Source organism: Castanea sativa, chromosome 8 (genome assembly GCF_040712315.1).
Source record: "Castanea sativa cultivar Marrone di Chiusa Pesio chromosome 8, ASM4071231v1".
Classification (NCBI taxonomy): Eukaryota; Viridiplantae; Streptophyta; class Magnoliopsida; order Fagales; family Fagaceae; genus Castanea; species Castanea sativa.
The window spans coordinates 33,517,559-33,534,153 of NC_134020.1; the positions used below are offsets into that span (position 1 = coordinate 33,517,559).

Genomic DNA, 16,595 nt, shown 5'->3' on the forward strand with positions numbered 1-16,595 from the left:
ATCCATCTATCCTTGATTGTTATCATTATTATTTTTATCGTACTTATGACTTCTTTGCTTTTAGGCAATGTTGATGGTGAAGAGACTGATGGGTTGCTGTTTGAACCATGAGACGGCCTTGGACCATCTCAAGAAAAAGTCGAACGCGACGGAGGATGAGCTGAACGGTCTGAAGGCCTGAAAGGCGGGCATGGAGAAAAAATTTGCCTACTATGAGCAGGTCAGGGGAGAGCTAGAAAAGCAGACGGAGCAGCTGACACAGATCCTAAAAGATAAAGAAAAAGAGATCACGGACGCCAAGGGTCAGCTCCATTAGGATAGAGAGGAGGCGATACATGAGTACCGTAACTCCGACCTCCTCTTAGTAGAGCTTGGTAGCTCCTTTGCTGAAGGTTTTGATGGTGCCCTCCGTCAGGTCAAGGCTTCATATCCAGATCTGGACATGTCCCATATCACTATTGACATTCAGGGGCAGACTTTAGCTCAATCCGTCCATTCTGAGAGTACGAATGATTTGTTTGCCGTCAATGACCCTCTTGTGAACGAAGACCTGACTCCTGTTGAAAGTCAAGTGAAGCCCATCGAAGGTGATGTCCATTAACTAGACAATGAAAAGAAGATTGAAAACACTCCCCAACAGCAGTAGTCTTTTTTCTTTTCTTTTCTTTTTTTTGTATGGATGTTAAGGACATCTTTGTCCGTCGTGTTTTTTGTATGTGGACATATTCCCTTTTGTAGGGCTTAAGTGATTCAATTGCTTGCTTTTTATCCGTCTACTTGTATATTTGATTGGCCTTGCTTTTATCCAACATGCAACCCCTAATTTAGGGTTCGTCCCATAGAAATTTTTTTTAACAAGCTGTAGGGGTTCGTCCACATGTGGATTCGTATATATGGTTAAATCCCGTCCATTTATGGGGTCAGTGATTCATCCTGTTGGTAAATCCGTCCATTTCACAGTTAAAGTTTGATCATTTAACCCGTCCATATGGTGTTAAATACGTGTAGCCGTCCTTTTAAGGACTTTTCTTTAAATATGAATGGCCGTTGAGCCCGTCTACCTTATGGACTCGTTGAATTGATATCATCCTATTGGACGAAACCGTCCACTTATGTGGCCTTGACGGGTCGTTGTTATCGTCCATTTTAGATTTGTAGTTGCAATTTTTGTCCATTTTCATGGATTATCAATTCACGGACTTGTTATATTTCATCCTTCATAGGATGACCCGTCCATTTTACGCAATTAATGAATTCATCCTTCATGGGATAATCCGTCTATTTAATGGACTCGGTGAATTTCATCCTTCCTAGGATGATCCGTCCACTTTATGGACTTCATAAACTCACCCTTCATGGGATGACCCGTCCATTTGATGGGCTTGGTGAATTTCATCCTTCCTAGGATGATTCGTCCACTTTATGGACTTCATAAACTCATCCTTCATGAGATGGCCCATCCATTTGATGGACATGGTGAATTCCATCCTTCCTAGGATAACCCATCCACTTTATGGAATTAATAAATTCATCCTTCATGGGATGACCAGTCCATTTGATGGATTTGTTGAATTTCATCCTACCTAGGGTAATCTGTCCATTTTATGGACTCAGTAAATGAATCTTAGCGAAAAATATTCAATGTGCCCTAAATAAACTCTTATAAGTAGAATATTGTTCATTAGAAACAAGAAAATTGTCCTTTGGGCAATGGGTGTATTGTAGAAAATAAAAACTAAAAACTAAAGCTGTTTGAAAAAATAAAATGGAAAAGAATGTGATGTTATCGTCTACTGGTAATACTTCTTCAGGTGCTTTGTGTTCCATGGGTGATTCAACTTCTGTCCTTCTAGTGTCTCCAGGTAGTGCGTTCCCTTCCTATGCCATGAGGTGATCTTGTACGACCCTTCCTAGTTAGGTCCTAGCTTTCCCTAGGAAGCATCTTTTGTTGCGCCAGTTACTTTCCTTAAGACAAGATCTCCAACCTAGAAGTCCCTGTGCCTGACCTTAGAATTATAATCTTCGCGATGAGGTTTTGGTACTGTGCTAATGTTTGCTCGGCCATTGCTCTTACTTCGTCCACTAGATTAAGCTATAAACGCATGGCTTCATCATTCTTGCTCTCGTCATTGTTCTCAACTCGGTAGCTCGTAAGCCCTACTTCTGCTGGGATGACTGCCTCGCTACCATATGCCATACAAAATGGTGTCTCCCCTGTTGGTGTCTTTGCCATTGTCCTGTATGCCCATAAAACACTCGGTAATTCATCCGGCCATATGCCGTTTACCCCCTTAAGCCAAGTCTTGATGATTTTGAGTAAGGATCAGTTCGTGACTTCAACCTGTCCGTTGGCTTGTGTGTGGGCGGGTGATGAGTAGTGGTTCCTGATCCCTAGTTTTGAACGAAAATCTCTAAATGTGGCGTTGTCGAATTGCTTCCCGTTATTTAAGACAAGCCCCTTGGAATACCATACCTGCAAATGATGTTCCTCCATACAAAACTTCAGATATTCTTCTCTGTGATAGTGGCCAAAGCCTCAGTTTCCACCCATTTGGTGAAGTAGTCCATGCCGACCACTAGGAACTTTGGCTGCCTTACTGCTGTTAGGTACGGCCATTGCTTGAATGGCCATGGGCCCGTCATAGGGGTGAGCTCTTCTGTTGGTTGCCTTATGAGATTGCCAAACCGCTGGCATTTGTCGTAGGATTTGACGTATGCGTCGGTATCCTTTTGCATTGTTGGCCAGTAATATCCTGCTTGGAGTAGCTTATGCACCAAGGACCTCGATCCAGCATGGTTTCCATAATTCTTTCATGGACCTCCCTCATAATGTAGTCTGACTCTTCAGAGGCGAGGCACCTTAGGTAGGGTCGAGAGAAACCCCTTTTGTATAGAATGTTTTTAATCAAGATGAATCGGGCCGCTTTAGCCTTCAACTTTCTTACGGCCTCCTTGTCCTCTGGTAGCTTGTCGTCCCTTAAGTAGGCGGCTATCAGGGTCATCCAATAGTGTTCATTGCTTACTTCTTGCACGCCAGTACTGTCTATTAGTGATGAGAGTTGAATGAAGGATAATACCTGGTCAGGGACAATCATAGGTTCTATTGAAGCCGCTTTCGCAAGTCGGTCGGCACCTTGGTTCTCCTCCCTTAGGATTTGAACCAATTTGATCTGGAGGTTACTTGTTTGACCCTTCACCTCCTTTAGGTACCTCTTTATTCTTTTTTTCTTGCATTCGTAACTGCCATTAACCTGGCTGGTCACGATTTGGGAATCGGAGTAGACGACCATACTCTTGGCTCTTGCAGCTATTGCGAGGTCAAGTCTTGATATTAAGGCTTCATATTTTGCTTTGTTATTAGTTGTGGAAAAGTCCAGACGGATCATGTACTCGATCTTATCTCCCTTTGGGGTGTGAAGTACTACGCCGGCCTCACCTGCGTGTTTATTGGAGGATCCGTCTATGTGGATACTCCACATAGGGCTTCCTCTGCCCCCTGGTCTTCCACAAAGGTGAATTCAGCAATGAGGTCAGCTACTATCTATCCTTTCACAGCAGTTCGTGGTTGGTACTGAATGTCGAACTCACTTAGCTCGACCGCCCATAATGCCATCCATCCCGCAACTTTAAGACTACTCATAGCTTTTTGTAGGGGCCTATTTGTCAAGACATTTATGGTATGTGCTTGGAAGTATGGCTTGAGTTTTCGTGCCACGGTCACTAACGCGAAGGCTATCTTTTCCATCTAAGGGTACCTTTCTTCTACTCTTTTAAGCACTTGGCTTATAAAATATACGGGCCTCTACACCTTATCTTCTTCTCTAATAAGAGCCGCGTTGACGGCTGCTGGGGAGACGGCCAGGTATAGAAACAACTCTTCTCCCGGCTTGGATGGGTTGAGTAACGGTGGAGAGGAGAGATATGGCTTCAAATCTTCAAATGCCTTCTGGCATTCGTCTGTCCATTCAAACGATCTCCTCAACGTGCAGAAGAAAGGGAGGCATTTGTCCATCGCCCTTGATACGAACCTATTTAGGCCTGCTATTTTGTCATTCAAGCTTTGTACTTCTTTTACCATCTTTGGCAGAGCCGATTCCATTATCACCTTTACCTTCTTCAGGTTGACCTTGATACCCCTTTGGGATACCATAAATCCCAAAAAATTTCTTGTCGTTACTCCGAACATGCATTTGCTCGAATTCAATTTCATGTTGTAAGACTGAAGAGTGTTGAAGGTCTCTTGGAGGTCGCTTAAGTGGTCGGACTCCTGAACGCTTTTCACTAGCATGTCGTCTATGTAAACTTGCACATTTCTTCCAATCTGGTTCGCGAACATCATGTTCATTAATCTTTGATATGTGGCTCCTGCGTTCTTGAGTCCATGAAGCATCCATGAAGCTTAAAATTTTATGTCTTGCGGTTGAGTCTACCAAGGTATCAATACACGGGAGCGAGTAACTATCCTTAGGGTAGACCCTATTTAGATCTGTAAAATCTACACACATTCTCCACTTTCCATTAGCTTTCTTGACCATCACCACCTTTGCCAACCAATTCGAATAGTACACTTCACGTATGAAATCCGCTTCCTGTAACTTCTGCACTTCCTCGGCTATGGCTTGGTCTCGCTCCAGGGCGAACACTCGCTTTTTCTGCCGGACGGGAGAGAATGAGGGTGATACATTCAACCTGTGGACTATGATCGATGGGTCTATTCCTGGCATGTCTTCATGACTCCAAGCAAATACGTCCTGGTTTTTCCTTAGGAAAGTTGCGAGTGCTTGCCGTACTGACTGGTAGGCCGACGTACCTATTCTCGTGGTCCGTTCGGGTCTAGAATCATCGAGGGGTACTTCTTCCAATTCTTCCACCGGTTCTACTACCATCCGCTGTTCTTCTATGTTCACGGTTTAGAGGTGGTCGTCCATCTCCATCTTAGCTATGTAACATTCACGCCCGGCCACCTAATTTTCGTGCAGCTTTAATACTCCATTTTCGATAGGGAACTTGATCATTAAATGGTAGGTCGAAGTCACGGCTTTTCATGAATTGAGAGTGGGTCGTCCCAGGATGGCATTGTAAGCAGATGAGCAATCGATGATGAGGAACGTCATGTCTCTAGTGATCTGCTAGGGGTAATCACCCACCATCACAGACAATGTGACAATACCAAGGGGTAGATCTTGTCCCTCCAAAGCTGACGAGTGGGGCGCTCGTTGGAACCAGTCACTTTCTTCCAATCCCCATTTGTTGGAATGCGGGGTAGTAGAGGATATCAGCCAAGATTCCGTTGTCAACCAAAACTCAGTGCATATTGTAGTCTCCCGCTCGTATACTGACGACAAGTGCATTGTCATGTGGGTGGTGTAGACGTCGTGCATACTCTTCCGAAAACTCGACAATTGGGTTATTAATCCGCGTCATCTTCATTACAGATCCCGTCAATTGGACACTCTAAACTATCCTTAGATATGTTTTACCAGCCTTTTTGGATGACCCCACAGTTGCAGTGCCCCTAACAATCATTCTAATGTCTCCTATTGGTGGCCTGGGCGCTCATTTTCCCGCCTGGGAGCCTGGTCTTATGGTGGATTCTTCCTCTCTTTGTTGACGAACCTTTTCAGCTTTCCTTACCTGATAAGAGCCTCAATTTGTTGCTTCAAGTCGTAGCAGTCAGCCTTATCGTGGTCGTGATCACGATGGAAACTGCAATATTTGTCCTTTGACCTTTTGTTTGGATCTCCTTTTAGCTTGTTGGTAAAGGTTAGGGCTCCTTCATCCTTAATTTGCATCAGCACTTGATCGATTGGGGCAGTCAACGGGGTGAAACTTGTGAATTTCCTTGTAGGTGGCTTGGAGCATTTATCCTCCCGTCGTTCTCCAGTCCTAGCCATTTTTTGTCCCCTATTCGGCCACACATCTTACTGCCTTTCCCTTTTTCTAGGCTTTTCTTCTTGGGCCAATAGTGCGTCTTCTGCGTTTATGTATTTGGTCACTCAGTAAAGCACCTCTGACATGGTTTTTGGGTCATTCTTGTATAGAGAAAATAGGAACTTACCCTTCCGTAGCCCATTGGTGAACGTTGCCACGAGTATGTTGTCATCTACTTCATCAATTGAGAGAGCTTCCTTGTTAAAACGAGCTATATAAGATCTCGTCTCGTCTTCCCGCTACCTAATGTTCATTAAGCACGCAGTAGACTTCTTATATCTGTGACCCCCGATGAATTGTGTGGCAAACTGGGCGCTTAACTCCTTGAAAGTGCCAATGGAGTTGGGCGTCAGTCTACTGAATTAAATCCTTGCAGGTCCCTTCAACGTAGTAGGGAAGGCCTTACACATAATCTCGTCTGGCACCCCTTGAAGATGCATTAGGGTCTTGAAGGATTCCAAGTGGTCTAAGGGGTCCTTATACCCGTCGTAACTCTCTACTTACGGCATGCGAAATTTCGGGAGAAGAGGGAACGAACTGACGGATGCCGTGAAAGGCGAATCGATTTGCTAGACCAGGTCGTCGAGATCGCTAGACACCCGTCCTCTGAGGGCATTCATCATAAAGTCCATCCGTTCCTTCATCATTTGCATTTCGGCAACTATGTGAGGCGAAACGGCTTCAGAGACAAATGGTCGACTTGTGTCCTGCCGTTCGGGTCTGCTTGGAGCATTGCTGCCCTCTTGCCCTTCCTGGTTTCTTCTCTCAGCACTAGTCCCTTCTTGGTCTTCCTCCTGTGTACCAAGGCCTGCATTCTTTTGCTGCAACTACTCCTCCAAATCATGATTCTGCTTGGTTAGGCGTTCAACTGCCGCCGCGAGCGTTTGGACTTGTCTCTCCAAGGCTGTGGTGTGCGGTTCATCGCCCTGATTATTGTTGGTTATTGCCATCGAACGAGTGAGTATCATGCAACTTTTTGTCCGAGAAGCAGCACGTATGGCTTATTCCAAATTTTCCGTTTTCCCACAAACAGCGCCAACTGATGATGACGAAAAATCACCAATTAGTCACGCGGTCCTCACGTGCTCGAAACAACACTTGCACAACACAAAAAGAGAAGACCTAACAAAGAGCATCGGTGTGGTGCCAACCAAAAACCCTCCGAAGGTCAAGTTAGAACTTTTCACAACTCTAGAGTGCCAGAGCTAGGATGAATTATGCGTACCTTGATTTGTGAGGGCTTTGAGATATTTATAGTAGCGTAGGGTTGACATCGTGCCTTGGCCAAGAAGTTCTTTCCTCCTAGGAGAGTACCACCTCTTGGGTATTCTGTATTTCCTAGAGATCTTTTCATTATAGGGAAGATCATCATCAATGGCGTATATTACGGAAGCCTTCTCAATTAGAGTTCTACTCGTATTAGGACTCTTAGATCTACTCGTGAGACGCAAGTTCTTTCCATTTATGAATCCTTGTAGACTAGGCAAACCAAATGAATGCCACGTGGCTTTTATATTCGTCCACTAGGTATCTGTACACCTTGGACCCGTCCTTTACCAACCCACCGGCCCAATGCCTTCCTGTTTGTTCAAACGTGTCCGTCACTTACATTTTTCATCCTCTTCATTTATGAAGAAATTGGTTAACTCAATAACGCTCTTGAGCTTCTTGAGATATGTATAAACTATAAAGGTTTGTCGCATTGAGCTAAGGGAAGAGACAAACGTGGTAGTAGGCTTGGAAGAAGACACACATGAAGTGATCTTATGACTGACCAACCACGGTGAGAATTGCTCTACTCTTTGCATTGTTGAGATGAAGGGCATAGGGTGAGAGCCGGGATTTGTTTACACAAGTGGTGCGCCTTCCTCAACCTGAAATCTCTCCAGACGTTGAAATACAAAAATTGAAAGAAAAAAAAAATTGGGGAAAAAGAGAGAAAAAAAAAATCTTAGTATTACTTTGGCCTTTAAGTTGCTTCTTTTTTCCTCCTTAAGATAAAGAGAAAATGAATCATTTTATAAAGGAATTAGAAGATAATAGAATGGAAGTATTCGGTCATAACCATTTCATTCATTTATACTAAACTTTCAACCAAGTGATAGATTGAATATCCATTCAAACATCTTTTGTTATTCCATACGGAGATTTTATTTTTGTGGAGAAGAATTAATATTTAATGGGGTTTCATTTCAATGAAAGGTGAATGAAAAAAAAGAAAAAAAAAGAACGGATATTAAGGAGATGAAAAAAGAAATGGAAGTAGGAAGATGTGGGTCCTTGCCAAAACCTAGCTTTTAGGAGCCATTTGATAACGTTGTTTTAGTAACGTTGTTTGTATTTTTTGAAATACGTGTGGGTGAAAAATGAAAATGTTTGTAATGTTGTTTAAAAACTGAAAACATGTTGTTAAATTATTATACCAAACAAATTTTTTTTTTCTCTTGATTTTTAGCTTTTTATGTTTTGAGAGGAGAGAAACTTAAAATAGTAGCAAAAATACAAATTTATTCTTATTTTTAACAGAAGTGCGTTACTAGAGACAAACATAGTTTACCTTATGTGGATAAAGTGTCAATTTTTAAATCATAAATAGGTAAAGTATTTTTTGAGTAAATTATAGGTGGACAAAGCGTAATTTTTCCTTATTTGCTTACGTTGAATGCTTAAATAAAATTATTTATATTTGATGTTTTATAAAAAAAAATGATAAAATAAATAAAATAATTTTTGTGGTGACTTTTTACGCTGCCGGGCTATAATAAGTTTTACCTAAAAAATAAATAAGAAAGGGACTTGCCTTCACGTCACATTGTATATGGCAAAATCTCACGTCACTCATTGTCCTTATCTTCAAAATCAAATCCTCATACTATTATTATTATTATTATTATTATTATTTTTTCTAGAATGCAAAGCTTCAAACCTACACCTACTACTGCTAGTTTCCACAATAATAAAATGCCATCTCTGCCCCTATATCTCCTGCAAATCACTCAAAGCCAAAGGTCCATATCTGATCCAAAAACTTTCAACATGATAGTAGACCCATTTTGAATGCTACCTTTTTAAGGAAAACAAAAAACTTAATATGTATTTATTAACTTTCAACATGATAGCAGACCCGTTCTCAAAAAAACATGATAGTAGACCCATGATAGTATCTCCTCCTAATTATTTAGTCTTCTTGAACTTGCGATATTGAATATATATATATATATATATAGGAATTGTGACTTTTTACCCAAGAAAAAGAAAGATATTTAGACATATTTTTATCATAAAATAATATGTATTTTATATGTACATTACACAGATTTTCTTTTTACAGTAAAAGAGTATTTTATTTTTATTTTTATTTTTATTTTTTTACCAATAAGTGGGATAGAGAGGATTCAAACTTTTTTTTTTTTTAACCAAAAGCTTTGCATCTCATCATTTCCTGATACAACCTACTCTCTTTTACTAGCATAATTAGAGTTCAAATCTTACTTCCCTATTTTTATAAATATCAATTATTAAAATTATTTCTTTAATTAGAGAAAATTAGGTAATGTGACCAAAATACAACTTCTAAGTTCTAACCGCATTCTATTGTTTTTAATAAATAAATTATAGTAGTATTTGATTTGGATATATTTATTGAATTTTTTTTTTGAGAAGAATATGTTTATTGAAGTTAAGATTAATATTACATATATAACATTTTTCATAACTCATAACTGTAAAGTTGTTCCATTATTTTAAAACTTTGAAAAATAATTGTATGATATGATATCTAAACTTTCATGACTGCCTTCAATTCTTTTTTATTTTTAGTCGAATGCAATGATGTTATTACATGTGTCATTTAATCGATTTTTTGAATGCTATATGTCTTACTTACATATAAACAAAAATGGGAGAAGTTAATACATATTCTAAGAGCATTGGATTAGAAAATATTTTTGGAGAAATAAAAAATAAAGCCAAAATGCAAAACTCACTTTCTAAGTTTCAGAATTCATTTCAAGCCCCCTAATTTTGCTTATGTTTATTCAAGTTTTCTATGTTTTAGATTTATTCAATTAAGGCCACTATGTAAACTTCTGTTATGGAAATATTTTTCAAATAAATTATATTTTTTAATTATATAAATAAACTTGAAACTTAGAGGGGATTGGAATAAATTTTGGTGAAACTTAGAAAATAAGTTTTACATTTTAGTGAGAAAAAAATTGTTTTTTTGAACATTTTTTACATTTTCTATAAAAGTGATATAATTTTTTTTAACATAGTCTATTAACAAAGGCGTAAATGCATTTTTAGTCCCTACATTTTGGTCCTAATTCTATTTTGGTCCCTGCATTTTCATTTTACCACTTTTAGTCTCTAAACCAATTTACGCGTGACATTTAAGTCCTTACCGTCGCCCAATAAACAGAAAATACTGACGTGGCTAACAAAGGGATTAAAATATTAATTAAAATCCACCGTGGCACCTGTCACCCATGCCACATGGGTTTCCCGCCCCTTTATTTCACTTGTGACCCCCACGTGACCACCACTACCCCAAATCAGTACCAAAAACCCAAAATCCCCCAAATCAGTACTAGAAACCCTAAACTCCTAAAATTCGAGCTTGGACCTCCACCCACACTTGTAAGCCTCATCTCCCTAAACCACGATCAAAACAAACAATCTTCGAAGCCCAATGGAAGCAAGCTCTTCAACAAGTTCCAGCATGAGGAGGAGAGCACAAATGATGTGCTACTGTAATAAAAAACCTGTTCTAGTTGTGGCGTGGACAGCAGACAACCCAGACAAAAGGTTCTATGGTTGTCCAAAGGCCAAAATTGGAAATTAACATTAATTTCCAAACAATATAATTAGTAGGCACTGTTACAAAACTATATCTTTTTACTAACATCTCGAGTCTAAAAGAGCCAATTTTGGGCCTAAAAATCGAGTCTTTAAGGGTTGATTTTCATGTTTTGATCAAATCTGAGTTGACACTTTTTCCACGTGGTGTCCACCTGGAAATTGAGTCTTAAAGACTCGATTTATATCTCAACAGTTAGAAGCTTGATTTATCCTACAAGCCACAAACAGACTTATATGAAAAAAAAATCCAGAAGCCACAAACAGAGGATATGAAAAAAAAAAAAAAAAAAAAAACCTAGCTGAGTTCTTGTTCTTGTTCTTCCCAAGTCTCTCCTAGCCTCCTCTCTGTGCTTTTTGACAAAGGCACGAAATGGGTTCACTTCGTATATGGGACGGTCTCTAAGTTTCCAAAATACACAGTGATGAAAACCCTAGAACCCACAAGAACCACTACTAGCACAGTTCTTGGGTTCTGAAACCATCGCTGAGAACCTTGTGGCCTGAAATGTTGAACCTGGTACCGATCAATGTAGTAATATCTCTTAGCACCTCCTAGAAAAGGGTTGGAATGAATCTGATTGAACCGAGAAAGCTTTGAGAAATACAAGAATATAAAGAAAACCCAGAAAATCGAAGACCCAGTTTGGGAAATTCTAGAAGTGGGTTCTTGAATTGGAACTTTGGGGGTTACAATCTTGGAAGTGTAACTTCGAAAAGTATCGAGTGCGAGCTTTGCTCTTCGTTGGTATCCCATGACTTGGGAAGAAGAAGAACAAGATCTCAGCTGGTTTTTTCTTTCTTTCTTTTTTCGTATCCTCTGTTTGTGGCTTTTGGGGTATTTTTTTTCGTATCAAAGTCTGTTTGTGGCGTTTAGGTGTGAACATAAATTGAGCTTCTAACTGTCGAGATATAAATCAAGTCTCTAAGACTCGATTTCCAGGTGGATGCCACGTGGAAAAAATGCCAACTCAGACCTGATCAGAACATGAAAATCGACTCTCAAAGACTCGATTTCTATGCCAAAAATCCACTCTTTTAGACTTGAAATGTTAGTAAAAAATATAGTTTTGTAACAGTGTCTACTAATTATATTGTTTGGAAAATAATGTTAATTTCCAATTTTGGTCGTAGTCCAAACTACTGGGTATGTCAATTTCAGTAAATTGTTTGAGTGGGTTTTAATTAATTCCAGTATGTTGTTTAATTTGTTTGAGTGGGTTTTAGTTAATTTCAGAGCATTATCTGTGTTTCAGGTGGGGCGAAAGTGTAGGTTCTTCCAATGGCATGATGATGAGATATGTGAATGTGGTAAAGTGCTTATCCCACAGTAAAGACAAAGGATCATCCAACTTGAGGCTGAGCTTGCAAACTACAAGAAGAGAGAGAAGTTTTTAATTGTAGTTGTGGCAGTGTTAATGGTGATATTTGTAGTTCTATGTTTGCTTAGGTAGGGTTGCTATGGTTGGTAGTGCATGTAAGGTTGCAGTGTTTATGTGTATAGGGTTGGCAGTGTGCTCTATTTTGGTAGGATTAGTTATTAGCAATGACACACCTACTACTTATTTTGTACTCTTTTTGTTGAGAAATAAATGAATACCTTTATCATTCAATGTGTGGATGTGTGAATGTGTGGATTGGAAATAGCAAGATTGGTATTGGTGTGTAACATAGTCCCTGGTGACAGATACCATATTCCAAGAAAGCACTACTTAATATACTGCCAAGTGCATGCAACAAATAAAGCTGGTATTAACAGATAACATATTCCAACATACTGTCAAACTTAACATACTACCAAACTTAACCCAAACATCTTCATAGTTATCATTAAAAAAAGCAAAAGTATGTTTACAAAACAAAAGGGCATTGTTCAACTGTCAATCTTAACCCAAACAGCAGGGCATTGTTTAACTAATACCAATTATACAAAATAAAGGCTTGGCTATAATTATACAAAACACAAGCCATTCATCAAAAGATATAAAACAACGTCCTATTCATTTTTTCTTGGGAGCATGCCTTGATGACTAACTCCCAACAAACTTGATAGCCCCTATGTATCTAGATGCATTCTTGGAAGCATTCAGGGTCTCTGATGTGACCATCATTTTCCTCCTCAGTCTTGGAGTTGGACTGTTGCCTAAGTTGGGTGGTGCAATTGGATTGGAGTTGGCCTGAACTGGATTGGATGATCTTGTGGGGATCTGGTGTGCACTTGGACTAGACTGGGGTGGTGGAAAATGTGTGGTAGAGCTATACATGGTGTACTGGTATGGTGCATTTGGGTTGGATGAGAAGTGCATGCTGGTCTGGAATGCTGCACTTTAGCTGGATGAGAAGTCCATGCTGGTCTGGAATGCTGCACTTCGGTTGGATGAGAAGTGCATGTTGGTCTGGTATGGTGCACTTGGACTGGATGAGAAGTGCATGCTGGTTTGGTATGGTGCACTTGGCCTGGACTGAAGAAATGCACGAGTGAAGCGGTGCATGTTGGACTAGAATGATGGAAATGGACTGGGAGAGCTTGTCCATGGCTGAGTCACTGCACCAGGAGTAACGCTGTGCATGCTGGATTGGGATGATACAAATGACTGAAGTGGTGTAAATGGGGTGGCTGAGCTTGGTTGAGCTTGAGCTTGAACTTGTCCTGTTAGCTGATTGATGTTGGAAGAGTTTTTGTACCTGTTGATCTACAAACAAGAAATCCACATTTAATATATAAAAACTCACACACATTTATTTAACAAATATGGTAGAATGTTACCTTATTGGCTGCACTAGTTCTGTTTGTGGTGCCTAGTAGGAAAGAGTTTCCTCCAATCTCACCCTTGTAACTTCTTTTATTGTGTCCTATTTTACCATAGGCCCTACACTATTTAGAGATACTAGCTCTCCTACCTGCTGGTTCACTAGCCTCTCTTGCTTTCTTCTTCTTGGACCTGCTAGGTGGCCTTCTTTTGATAGGAGGCTGAACAGGTTGGATACCACTAGGCCTCCACATATTCTACCCATTAATAGGTGCAACTACTGGCTCATAACATGCCTTTTATGTGGAGACATGAAAACACCTGTGCACATATTGCTCAGCATCTTGCCTGTTGAAGAATATGCAAGAAACTACATGGGCACATGGTATGCCTGTTGTATCCCATTTCCTGCAACTACAATGTCCTTTGGCCAAGTCCACAGTGAAGCTTTGCAGTCCATTTTTAACCTCAAACTGTGTATCACCTGCCCAACAAGCAAGCCACCTGCTGCTTGCAGTCTTTTCTCTTTGCAACCTCTTAAGCACTTTAGGGCATATCTTTGATTCCACTTTCATGATCTTTTTTCTATTCTCTTGAAACCTGGTCATAAGATATAACTTGATGGACTCCAACTGCAAGCACACATAAACTGTTAATCAAACAATGTATCTGACTAACTGTTACTCAAAGGCTTAGATTCATACCATAGTAATTATAGGCTTAGATCTAAACTTCAAAATCCTACTATTAAAACTCTCACACATGTTGTTCAATACTGTATCACTCAACCCATCTTCACTGAACATGTGTCTAGCCCATATGGTGGTTGAATGATCTTGCAACCAACCGTGTGCATCCTCATTAATTCCTTTTAGTTCATCCATCAACCTATCAAACTCGGCTTTATAAGTGGCTTTGGCTGCTTTCCAAAAGAACTCTCTAATGAGAATACCAGGATGGTTTCTCCTGAGATTATTGTAGAGGTGTCTGCAGCAGATCCTATGCTCATATTGTGGCCAATTATCAATAAAGGTTTGCACCAACCCTGTCAGTACAACAACAACAATTGTGGTGTTAGTAACTCTATACATCCAATATGGTAATGCATATAGATATGGTAATAAAGATACATATCTTCTACTGGTTTGATATAAATGTCCATCTTGTGTTCTGACCAATGTCTGCAAGTAACAAATTTATGAACTAAGTCCAGAAGTCTTAGTTTTAGCCTCCACTACAGCATATGCAAGTGGAAAGTACTCTTCATTAGTGTCTCTAGCAACTGCTGTGATTAAGAGCCCACCTGACTTAGTCTTCAAGTGGCAGGCATCCAAACCAATTATTGGACTGCATCCAGCCATAAACCCTTTCTTGCAACCCTTTAGGCATATGTACAGCCTCTCAAAATAAGGAACCCCACAAACCAAGTCCACCTCAGCAGCCAAATCACCTTCATTGAAGGTATGTACCTTCATAAGTATGGTACTGCCAGGGCTAGCCCTCCTCAACTTCTCACAATACTCCCAAAGCTGATTGTATTGTTATGTGTGAGCCCCACCAATATACTCTCTTGCCTTCTCCCTAGCCTTGCTGGCTTTTCTTGTAGTTATGTTTAGTGTAAACTTCTCATGTACAACATCTTGGATGTCTTTTAGTTTCATGTTAAGTTGTCTTCTCACCTTCTTCATCAACTTCTTCCCAATGTATGAAGAAGTGCACCTTGGATTCTTATAACTCCTAGTGCATCTTCAGTGTTTTTAGTTGGTAGCTCTTCTCTCTTGGCATCTTTGTTAGATATGCCACAAACTTGCAGTTTTCTTGGCAAATTGCTCTTACCCTTCGCAAATCATTTTTTGTAAATTTGATCCCCCAATCACCATGAACTGCATAATCAGTTATAACTTCTTTGAATTGCTTAGCTGTTGTGAACAACATATCTTTCTCAAATCTGATATGTTCAGCCTTAGCAATTGGCTTAAACACTGGGAAGGTCCTCTTTTATCCCCTTCCCTTTTCCACGGGTGTTTTCAGTTCATCTTTAGAGCTATCATCACTATCATCCCCAATATCATCATCAGATGATGATTCCTTAAGACTGTGAAACTCCTCACTCTCATAATCAGAGTTCATTACACCAGCACCCATTTGTATTAGTTCAGTAATATCCTCATTAGAACCATCCCAACTATCACTACTATCCTCCACAAACTCCCTCTCATCAGGATTCACTACATCTTCATCCTCTAGGCCACTTCCTTCACCATCACCTCCTCCACTGTCACTGCTATCAGCTACATCCTTGTCCTCAAATGAGTGCTGAGTCACAGGTTCCTTACCTGTTCTCCTAGAATACACCTTTGCAGCATCAACCTCAACAACATCATCATCAATGGGATCCTTATTATCATTGTTATGATCTTCACTACCAGAATTACTATTGTCAGCATCTTCACTACCTTCATCATGACTGGCATCATCATTACTGCCATATCCTAAAAGGTTTTGCTCCACTACCAATGGCTGCACATCTGCCCCAATATACTCACCTTCATCTATTAGTATAGGATTATCCACGGGGTGCTCTACAAAGACATGAATTTCTTCATGACCAATCATTAAATCTGTCACAAACATGGCATCATCATCATCAACTATCAAATGGAAATTAGCTCTCTCTAGATCATTACCAGGCATTTTATACCAAAGCCTGCTCACAAAGGTGTATCCAAATTCCCTGCATATACCCTCAATCTCTGTCTTCGACCACCTATCAGGGTCACAATTATCCACTACATTCACTTTACCTCCCATATATTTTCAAGGGTTATCAGTAAAATACCCACCATGATGCACAGACAAGCTAAATAGCTCACTCATGTTGCATGCAAAACACATCTAAACCATTTAAATAATATTGACTACATTCCAATATAGCACTCATTAGTTAACAAAATATCACACATTAATTATTTGCCAAATCAGCACTCATCATTCCATAATCCACCTCAGCTGTTTCGAATTATATAATATGGTAATGCACATTATCTTCAACAT

General features: G+C 39.9%; 2 protein-coding genes across 2 annotated transcripts; both read right to left on the reverse strand.

Annotated features, from left to right (window-relative positions):
- Positions 1 to 2,092: 2,092 nt before the first annotated feature.
- Positions 2,093 to 3,386, reverse strand: LOC142606227 (uncharacterized). Its single transcript, XM_075777612.1, has 2 exons — positions 2,776 to 3,386; positions 2,093 to 2,237 (listed from the first exon to the last, which is right to left on the reverse strand). The coding sequence occupies exons 1-2, from the start codon at positions 3,384 to 3,386 to the stop codon at positions 2,093 to 2,095; spliced, it is 756 nt and encodes a 251-aa protein (XP_075633727.1).
- A 10,454-nt stretch (positions 3,387 to 13,840) lies between these two features.
- Positions 13,841 to 15,476, reverse strand: LOC142606228 (uncharacterized). Its single transcript, XM_075777613.1, has 4 exons — positions 15,378 to 15,476; positions 14,780 to 15,070; positions 14,318 to 14,722; positions 13,841 to 14,173 (listed from the first exon to the last, which is right to left on the reverse strand). The coding sequence occupies exons 1-4, from the start codon at positions 15,474 to 15,476 to the stop codon at positions 13,841 to 13,843; spliced, it is 1,128 nt and encodes a 375-aa protein (XP_075633728.1).
- Positions 15,477 to 16,595: the final 1,119 nt, after the last annotated feature.

Bases quoted from the DNA above. Each gene is read 5' to 3' on its own strand.
- LOC142606227 (XM_075777612.1), bottom strand. From the start codon at position 3,386: ATGATCCGTCTGGACTTTTCCACAACTAATAACAAAGCAAAATATGAA. The intron at 2,238-2,775 runs GTGCATAAGCTA...ATGGGCATACAG, and splicing joins ATGCTGGATCGAGGTCCTTG to GACAATGGCAAAGACACCAA.
- LOC142606228 (XM_075777613.1), bottom strand. From the start codon at position 15,476: ATGTTGTTCACAACAGCTAAGCAATTCAAAGAAGTTATAACTGATTAT. The intron at 15,071-15,377 runs GTAAGAGCAATT...CAATACAATCAG, and splicing joins CAAAAAATGATTTGCGAAGG to CTTTGGGAGTATTGTGAGAA. The intron at 14,723-14,779 runs GTAGTGGAGGCT...TGTTACTTGCAG, and splicing joins ACTTTCCACTTGCATATGCT to ACATTGGTCAGAACACAAGA.